Source organism: Tauraco erythrolophus, chromosome 7 (assembly GCF_009769465.1).
Source record: "Tauraco erythrolophus isolate bTauEry1 chromosome 7, bTauEry1.pri, whole genome shotgun sequence".
NCBI classification, from domain to species: Eukaryota; Metazoa; Chordata; class Aves; order Musophagiformes; family Musophagidae; genus Tauraco; species Tauraco erythrolophus.
In genome coordinates this window covers 19,558,497-19,568,018 of record NC_141471.1, presented here as the reverse complement: position 1 = coordinate 19,568,018, position 9,522 = coordinate 19,558,497, and the positions used below count along the sequence as shown (strand labels likewise).

Sequence of the window (9,522 nt, the reverse complement as noted above, 5' to 3'; positions counted from 1 at the left end):
CTGGCCGTGAGGGCTGACTGAGTGTGCGTCGCGGCGCTGGGCGGAGGCGCGAGGGGGCGGCTGCGCGTGCGCCGTGGCGGGCGCCGTGGCGGGCGCGGGTGAGGCTGGGGGGCGTGGGGCGCGCACGGTACCTGTGGCAGCTGTCCCCGCCCCTGCCGGTACGTGCGCGCGCCACGCCGAGGGCGAGGGGAGCCGAGCCGAGCCGAGCCGAGCCGAGCCGGGCCGGGCCGGGCCGGGCCGAGCCGAGCCGAGCCGAACCGAGCCGAGCCGCGCGAAGCCGAGCCGAACCGGGCCGAGCCGGGCCGAGCCGCGGACAGGGCGGGGCATGGGAAGGGCGGGGCAGAGGCACCGTCGCTCCGGAGGGGAGGTGGGAGGCCGGGGCTGCGCTGACCGGGCGGGCGCGACTGACCCGGCTCCGTGGTGTCGTGTCGGCCTGGTGCGGCGAAGCCCGGCCCGGCCGGGCCCCTCCTCCTCCCACCCGCGCTTTGACACCTTCGGGGCGTCGAAACGGTGAGGTGGGGAGCGCGGCGGTGAGGCGGGAGAGCGGCGGTGAGGCGGGAACCTTTGCAGGGTCTTGGTCTGTGGGATGGTCGCGAGAAGGTTGAAGCGGAATGGTTTACTTTGGGATTTTTTTTTCCCGTCTACATAAAAGCTCTGAGAAAAGTCAAATGGAAAAGTCCTACGTTAACAGTTTTGAGATACGGTAATTATCAGTCTGGACCTACCTTGAGGTCTTTGACAGCTGCCAACAGCCACTGACTTGTTTGGTTTCTGAACCTTAACCATCCGTTGTGTTGATGCAGACTTTGGGTCTATACCAGTAGCAAAGTTCGGTTTCCGCTACAACTCTTGTCGTCAGCAATGGTCGTTAAACCAGTGGGTGCTCGCTGACGACACGTAGGTGCTGTCCGCAGGCCAAGGAGGGTCTCGGTGTGTTGTCAAAATGTCATTGGAGGTACGGGTGCAAGCTCTGCTTCAAAAAAAGCCCACAACCCACTCTTTTGGGAGAATGAGCTGTATCTACAGTTGGGTGGTTTGGTGTTCTAAATAGACTGGTAAACTCTTTGAGATACAAAGTCAATTTGAGCTGGTTTTACAGTAAGGTTTTGCCAATTGAATAAAAAGTGGTTTCAAAGAAACAGTTAAATTCAATGGTTGCAAACTTTTGTGTAAATGTGCCGTGTATGAGTGCAAAATTGAATTACATTGGAATTGGGTAAACTGATTGAGCTGCTGAATAAAGAAATGCCCTGTAAATTTTTGCACCAGAGTAACCAAGTTGATTTCAAACAATACCATAGACTGCTTATAACTTCCTCTACCAATAAGCTTATAACTAGCGAAATCTGGGCCCAGTTCCTTTCTTGTCTACACCTGTAGTTTGCAGGGTGTTCGGTCCCTGTGGCCTGGATTCATAAAGCAATCCAAGTGGTGTGTCCAGCATCTGTGTAGCATGTGCCGAGTGACTGCATCTCAAAGTGAATCCCTACTGCAAGTAGACATGATAGGCCGCTCTGCTTGGCATGGTTTGTGCTCCCTGAGTTCATACCTAACGCTTGAAGGGATTCTTACATTCAGGAAATGAAATTGATAAATAACGTCTCTAAATTTTTTAAAATCCTGAACATAACTTATTTACGTCCAGATGTTTAATACAAATATCTCTTTCTGGCCTTGTAGCTCTGTATGTTTGTATTCACTAGAGCACATTTTGTATGTTTGTATTCACTAGAGCACTGTACCATTACTAGTATGGTACAGCTTTATAATGATACTGAATATCACAAATACTCTTCACAGATTGTTTTTTCTTTTTAATAAAGATTACAGAAATTTTGTATTAGATCTACACGTGACCATTCCCTTCCTCTTTACAAGAATTGGGAAAAAAATGAACGGTATGATATGCCCATCTTTACTCTGACCCATGCCTTGTAATTACAGCACATTCATCGTGTCTTAGCACTGAGTGCAAACATGGGGACTTACTGTTTGCAAGCTCATCTGTCCATACAGAAGTGAGAAAGTGCAAAGATTTTAATAATTAGAAATACTTTGATTTCGTAACGTATGCTAACAGTTTGGTAAAGGAAGTAGAGTGCAAAAGACAGACTGGGGAACACAGAGCAGAGTCTAGAGCAAGGAGCATCTGGAAGTGAAGAGTCTTTTGTTTTTGTGGTTTGCTCTTACAAAACTTGAGCTTCTGTGTCATTTTGAAGCTTGTGACCTGTGTCTCTGGAGTTCTTTGATAACCAATAGCAAGTGGGTTAACCAATGCACACTGGTGGAGAACAGCAGGATCTTAAAAGACTGGTGTGGTAACTGCAAACATGGATTAATCATGAGTAGATGTTCGTTTGGAAGATGATGTTGTTCCCATTTGGTGCTCACTTGCCTTCTGCTGCATTCCAGGCCTTCTCCTGCTTTCCACAGTGACAGAACGCTGTTGGACTGGAGAGCGTCTGGAGAAAAGGCACTGAACAATCAAAGGATTTAGAAACAGTCTTTAGTGAATTCCTTTAATTGTTTTATTTAGTTTGTCTTGATTAACGTGTGGAAACACTTTCTCAGAACATTTTTTTAAAATTGGTAAATGTCACTGGTATATAAACAAAAAAATTTATTAAACTGGGGTGCTAGCAGCTACATTGGGTCTTTAAAATGTAGTTATTAGAAGTTGTTGATTGCCATTTTGGTGATGTTTTACAGTCCCAGGAGAAAAAGGAAAGTACAACTTGCAGCTTAGTTGACTATCTCTTTGTACTACATACTATAGCAACTAAAAGTAATATTTTTTAAAAAAATATTTATATATACTGCAAATATATGTAATATATATATTTTTTAGAACTGATGAGTAAGCACTGAGTTAGATTTTTTACATCTAAAATATCATTAATTTCCTAAAAGTAAATTCAGTGTTGCTTTTCTTTAAGCATTTTTAGTCATGAAAAATGAATAAATAACAGTAACAAGGTGATATTTGTTTGCATACCTGAAATGAAAAATGACTCTGTAGGGATTTGCTGTGCAAATTTGTGCTGATTTCTGTCCACCCCCTGAGATTTTGGGAGTCCTTCCTCCTTTGCCCTAAATGTGCACAAATCGCGTGCTGTAATTCTTACTGATACTGGTGTTGGTTTCTCTAAGCAAAATACCGTGTTGAGAGCTTCTTGCTCAATCTTTGTTGGAGATCCAACTTTCCTAGTGTTGTGGGTTTTTTTGGGGGGTAGAGTGTCCTCATGACGTATTCTCTCTCTCTCTCCCCCCCCGCCCCCTCTCTCTCCCCCCTCCCCTCCCCCACCCCTGCCAACCTACACTGGATACAATTCCATTATAGGAGTTCTTGACGAGTCGCTTGCTTGGTTTGCCATCCCTTCAGAAGAGAATTGAATGCAACTCTTCCAGCTTTGCTGTTGCGTAAGTCTGTGAGTTTTCTGTGTATTTAAGTTGGTCTTGCCTTTGTGGGGTTTTTGGGTTTTTTTTAGAAAGAAAATATAAGAAATCAAAGGCATCTTGGGAGGTGGGAAAAATACATATTTTGTTAACATTTTGATTACAAGAGATAATTTAGTTAATCTTCATTATTTGTAAGTGTGTACTTAAAAGTAAGTCTACTAGAGGAAAATTTAATTGTTTTTAATTCCTATAAACAATATTACTTGCAAATGGTATTGTAGTGTTAGGTCTGGATGTCTTTGTTTACCCTGAGGACGTGAGCTGTTTGAAGTTGGATTTGTCAGAGGGAGCGAGCTGGAGCTACGCAGGAGAGGGGAATGAGTCTTATTCTGAAAAATACCTCCTTGGCACTGATGAAGTCATAACTGGATTTATGTTTGAATTCTTGTTGTTCTGAACTTCATATCCTTAGTTTTTTTTCCCTACATGTTTGCTGAAGGACTAATTGCTGTTTTTTTTCTTTTTGAAGCAGTTAAGTGGATTGTCAAGTTGGCTTGGGAAAAAATCAACCAACCAACCTAGCAGAAGATGTTTCGTGTTGTTCAGTGTCAACCTTTAAGACTAATAACTCAAAACTATCTTTCTAGCATATCTTTAAAACTGATGCTTTCCAGACCTGTTGCATTTGCACAGCTATGGAAGTCATGGCTCTCAAGCCATTCTCTTGTTGGAAACAAAAATATTATCCTGATGGGACCTCCGGGTGCTGGGAAAACAACGATTGGGAGAATAGTAGGTCAGAAACTAGATTGCCCTGTCATAGACATAGATGACGATGTCCTTGAAACAACCTGGAATATGAGTGTGTCGGAAAAACTGCAGGATGTTGGTAATGAGCAATTTTTAGAGGAGAAGGAAAAGCCCTGTTGAAGTTTTCAGCATCTGGAAGTGTCATTTCCCTTACTGGGTCCAATCCAATGCATGTTGCTGGCATGCAGCATATGAAGAAAAGTGGAATAGTTGTATATCTGGATGTGCCCACAGCAGTCATTATGAGCAGGCTGAAATCAATGAAAGTGGATCGCATCGTGGGACAGTCTTCTGGTGTTTCTCTCAAGGATATACTTCAGTTTAGGAAGCAGTTCTACAAAAGGTGGTACGACATCCGTGTTCTTTGTGGAGGGGATATTGCAGCAGAGGTTGTAGCAGAAAAGGTACTTGATGCTGTGAAGAGATATCAAAACTCAGAACTGGAAACTTTCATTTCAACTAGATCTAGCAGGTCTGGAAGGACTAACGAAAAAGACTCTAGTAAATATTTCAGTGACGTCGTTACTGAGGGCTTAGCCCCTGATGGAGGACTCTTTGTTCCTGAGAGAGGACTTCCAAAATTCACTGCTGGAGAATGGCAAGGCCTAATAGAAGCAACCTACATTGAAAGAGCCCAGGTGATACTGGAAAGGTGCATACATCCTGGTGATATTCCTGCTTCTAAGCTGGCAGAAATTATTGGAGCTGCTTATGGAGAAAACTTACTTGTTCTAAAATTGCCCCAGTTAGGCATCTGGCAGGCAATCAGTTTCTCCTGGAGTTATTTCATGGACCAACAGCATCATTTAAAGATTTTGCATTACAGATGGTGCCACATGTATTTGCATACTGCATTCCCAGAAGCTGCAATTACTTGGTTCTGGTAGCTACTTCTGGTGACACAGGGAGTGCTGTCCTAGATGGCTTTAGTCGTCTCCACGACACTGACAAACAGAGAATTGCTGTGATGAATTTTTTTCCTGAGGATGGAGTAAGCCAATTCAAAAGTCACAGATGATTGGCTGTCAGAAAGAAAATGCCTGGTCAGTAGGTGTCAAATCTGACTTTGATTTTTGCCAGACAGCTATAAAGCAAATCTTTACTAATTCTGATTATACTGGCTTTCTTACAGTAGAATATGGAACAGCTTTAGCTGCAGCAAACTCCATAAACTGGGCACGACTGCTTCCTCAGATCGTTTATCATGCCTCTGCATACCTTGATCTTGTTCATCAAGATATTATTCCTTTTGGAAGCCCTGTAGATGTTTGCATTCCTACAGGAAACTTTGGCAACATACTAGCTGCCTTGTATGCTAAAATGATGGGAATTCCTGTTAGAAAATGCATTTGTGCTTCCAATGAAAACAATGTTTTGACTGACTTCATAAGAACAGGTGTTTACGATTTGAGAGGAAGAAAATTATTCCCACTTTTTCACCAGCAGTAGATATTTTGAAGTCCTCCAATCTTGAGCGATACTTGCACCTGATTGCTAATGGAGATGGGCAACTGGTGACACAATTGTATAACCAGCTGGAAAATCAGGGCCACTTCCAGCTACGGAAAGATCTGCTTGAAAAGCTTCAGCAGGACTTGGTGGCTGGATGGTGCTCTGAAGAGGACTGTCTAGCTGCTATTCACTCTGTGTACACAACTACAGGATATATTTTGGATACACACACAGCTGTTGCTAAAGTAGTTGCAGATCGATTACAAGACAGAACTTGCCCAATTATTATTTCATCTACAGCTCATTATTCTAAGTTTGCACCTGCTATCTTGAGGGCCTTGAGGATTGCGGAAATAAACCAGAATCCATTAAGTCAGCTTCACTTGCTGAGTTCTTACAGCCCTCTGCCTCCAGTCCACTGGGGCCTATTAGAGACCCTGAAAAAGAAGGGGAATGAGGATCACCAGGTCTGTGCTGCTGATATGAGTATGCTGATGTCCCACATAGAAACTTAATTCAAAATCATTTCATGAAAGTTTTCTGAGCAGCTGATCGGAAGTCCGCTCTGTCAATTGTGATACATTCTCAACAAGCTGCATGTTTTAATAAAGTTGTGATTCATCTGGCCTGTGTCCAGTCCGCAGCGTAACGTCCGCAGTTTTATACGCAATTGTTGAGTTTTCAGCAGTATGTGTAACTCGTGAGATTTCTAGTATTGGTGAAAGGTTGTGAGTTGAGAGTAGAAAAGACTGGAATACTTTTTGCAGGTCATACACAGTAGAGATGGCAGTAGCACCAGCTTTCCTTGGCAGTGCTGTCTCCATCATAAGCCTGAAGTGTTCTCCATGTAAAGAGGAAGATAATGAAGTCTGACCTCTCTGAAACTATTAGCTCTTGTTTTGTTGCAAGAATGATATGGGTGATTAGTTAAACGTCAACTCACTTCACTTAGGGCACTGAAACATAGTAAGATCCTGTAATGGTGTTTATATGTTGCTAATGAGGGTTGATTTCACTACAAATATTGAAGTATGCTTGTATTTTTAATCCTTGAACCATTCAGTTGGTGGTATGTTACCATCTTGTATCATGTTTTTAATGTATTGTGAGGCCAGCATTTATGTAAAAAAAAATTATTTTAGTTTATTTTCAGGCATTTTTTTTCTCTTGGATATTTTCCGGTGTAAAATAGGATCCTTAATTTGATATTTTTAATAGTTTTGAGATGAGGCTGTTCCTCCAATGTGTCGTAGTCTCTTTTCTAGATCTTTCTATTTGAACTTTCAACTTTAAAATACTTTTTTAATTCTACAGAAGAATTTGCTTGTAGTAGAAGCAATCTCCTTCAATAAGAACCAGACTTCACCGTTTATTTACATTTATTTCTTGCATTCTAAGTTTTTAGAATATAAGTTTTATCTTAGAAGTCATATAGCTTTCTTATTCTAATTACTTCTGTTTTCATGTTTTTCATAAATTAATTTCCGTGACATTCTCTTCTATTCTATTCATACTTTGCATCAATTAGTGTAAGAAAGAAGCTTCCCAAAGTGCTTGGCATCTCATCAAAAAAAATGAAAGATGAATTCCCGTGTCTGAAAAATGTGATAGCATCAGAGGTATTCGTTGTGTAACCTAAAATAGATCTATGTTAGCAATCTGTTTTTGCTAATGACAGGCTCTTTATTGTTTTTTTTTCATCAGAAGAAAATAGAGCAGCTTTCCCTAGGAGATCATGTGGTTTATGGACAAACTTATTCTGCTAACTGTAGGTCGTATTTGATATAATGTCTTTACCAGCACTGCTGGGCCCCAGGCCTTGGGAACTAAACCCCAGGTTGATGCAAGCACAGACCCACTGTCAGTGAAGGAAGACTGGTATGTTATCTATTACAGGAGCTTGACCCCTGCAACACCAGTGGGCCCTGATGTTATCCACCCGAGGGTGTTAAGGGAGCTGGCTGACGTTGTGACACCAATCTCCATAATCTTTGAGAAGGCATGGAGATCGCGGAATGTCTCAGAAGACTGGAAGAAGGCTAATGTCACCCCCAGGTACAAGAAGGGCTTAAAGGAGGATCCAGGAAATTATAGGCCCATCAGTCTTACTTCAGTCTTTGGGAAAGTTAAGGAACAAATCCTCCTGGGGCTATCACAAGCCAAATGAAGACATGATGGGGAAAAGCCAGCACAGATTCACCAAGGGCAAGCCGTGCTTGACAAACCTGATCACCTTCACCACAAAGGAGCCTGCTCAGTTGATGCAGAGCAAGCGGTGGACATTGTCTACCTGGATTTCTCCAAGGCTTTTGATATGGTTTCCCACAGCCTTCTCCTAGAGAAACTGATGCATTACAGTCTGGGCAAGTGGTCTGTGCGGTGGGTGGGGAACTGGCTGACAGGCTGCACCCAGAGGTGCTGGTAAATAGCTCCTTTTCAAACTCATAACGTGTCGTAAGTGCAGTTCCCCAGGGATCGATATTGGGCTCAATGCTATTTAATATCTTCTTAAGTGATCTGGCTGATGGGATCAAGTGTACCCTGATGAATTTTGCTGATGATACCAAACTGAGTGGGGAAGTGGACACTTGGAAGGGAGAGCCACGATGCTGGAAGACCTAGATAGGCTGGAAGAGTGGGCTAACAAGAACCTTATGAAGTTCAGCAAGGACAAGTGTAAAAAGTCTTGCACCTGGGAAAACATAATCCAGGAATGCAGCATAGTCTGAGATCTACCTGGTTGGGGATCAGCTCTGTGGAAAGGGACCTGGGGTTTTGGTGAACGAGCTCAACGTGAGTGAACAGTGTGCTGCTGCAGCCAAGAAAGCCACAGGATGCTGGAATGCATCAACAAGGGCACCACCAGGAGAGATGAAGTCATCCCACTCTACTCAGCACTTGTCAGGCCACACCTGAAACACTGGGTTCAGTTTTGGTCCCCACTATGCAAAAAAAGATGTGGACAGGCTGGAGAGGGTCCAGAGAAAGGCCACAAGATGATCAAAAGGACTGGGAAGCCTGCTGTGTGAGGAAAGGCTGAGAGAACTGGGTTTGTTCAGGCTTGAGAAAAAAAAGGCTTAGGGGAGACCTTATCACCATGTTCCAGTGTTGAAAAGATGGCTACAAAGAAGATGGAGACTCTCTTTTTACAAAGAGTCACATGGAAAGATGAAGGGTCATGGATCAAGTTAATTCTGGGGAGATTCCTATTGGACACAAGAGGAAAATTGTTCACAATGGGAACAATCAGCCATTGGAATTATCTCCCCAGGGAAGTGGTGGATTCCCCGACATTGGACCCTTTTAAGGTACAGCTGGACAGGGTACTGGGCCATCTTGTCTGGACCATGCTTTTGCCAAGAAAAGTTGACCAGATGATCCTTGAGATCCCTTCCAACCTGATATTCTGTGATTCTATGATATTTGGCAAAGGTTTAAATATAACTACATTTCACACTAGGAGAAATGATAAAATGATATATTGGTAAGTTTTGAATGACATACGGTTACAGGTAAAGATCTCAGAGTCATCAGATGTGAGAATGTATATAGGAGATTGTGGTTCCCACCAAGATTCAAATAGGAAATTATTGACAATAGAGGTGGTAGTTGATCACATTTTTTGCCTCTTTGAGAGGCAGCATCTTCTAGATGTCAGGACTCATTTGGAGCTTCAAACTGTTGCTATATCCCCAGCTTCCTCTGTGTGTCTGCTTGTACTTTTTGCCACATTAGAGGTGAAGAAGTTACACTATCTAGCAAGCTATTTTAGAAAGTGTAATTCTTCCAGTGTAAGGTGAAAAGACCCAAGCATGATGTGCATTTGCCACAGTGAATGCGTTACACAATGAAATTAAATGT

General features: G+C 42.9%; 1 protein-coding gene across 1 annotated transcript; it reads left to right on the top strand.

The window, feature by feature from the left end:
• The first annotated feature begins 3,987 nt into the window (after positions 1–3,987).
• On the top strand, positions 3,988–6,205 carry THNSL1 (threonine synthase like 1). Its single transcript, XM_009992765.2, is given in 6 exon segments — positions 3,988–4,306; positions 4,309–4,929; positions 4,932–5,201; positions 5,204–5,635; positions 5,638–6,171; positions 6,174–6,205. Coding segments are annotated over 6 exon segments (2,208 nt in total).
• The last annotated feature ends 3,317 nt before the right edge of the window (positions 6,206–9,522 follow it).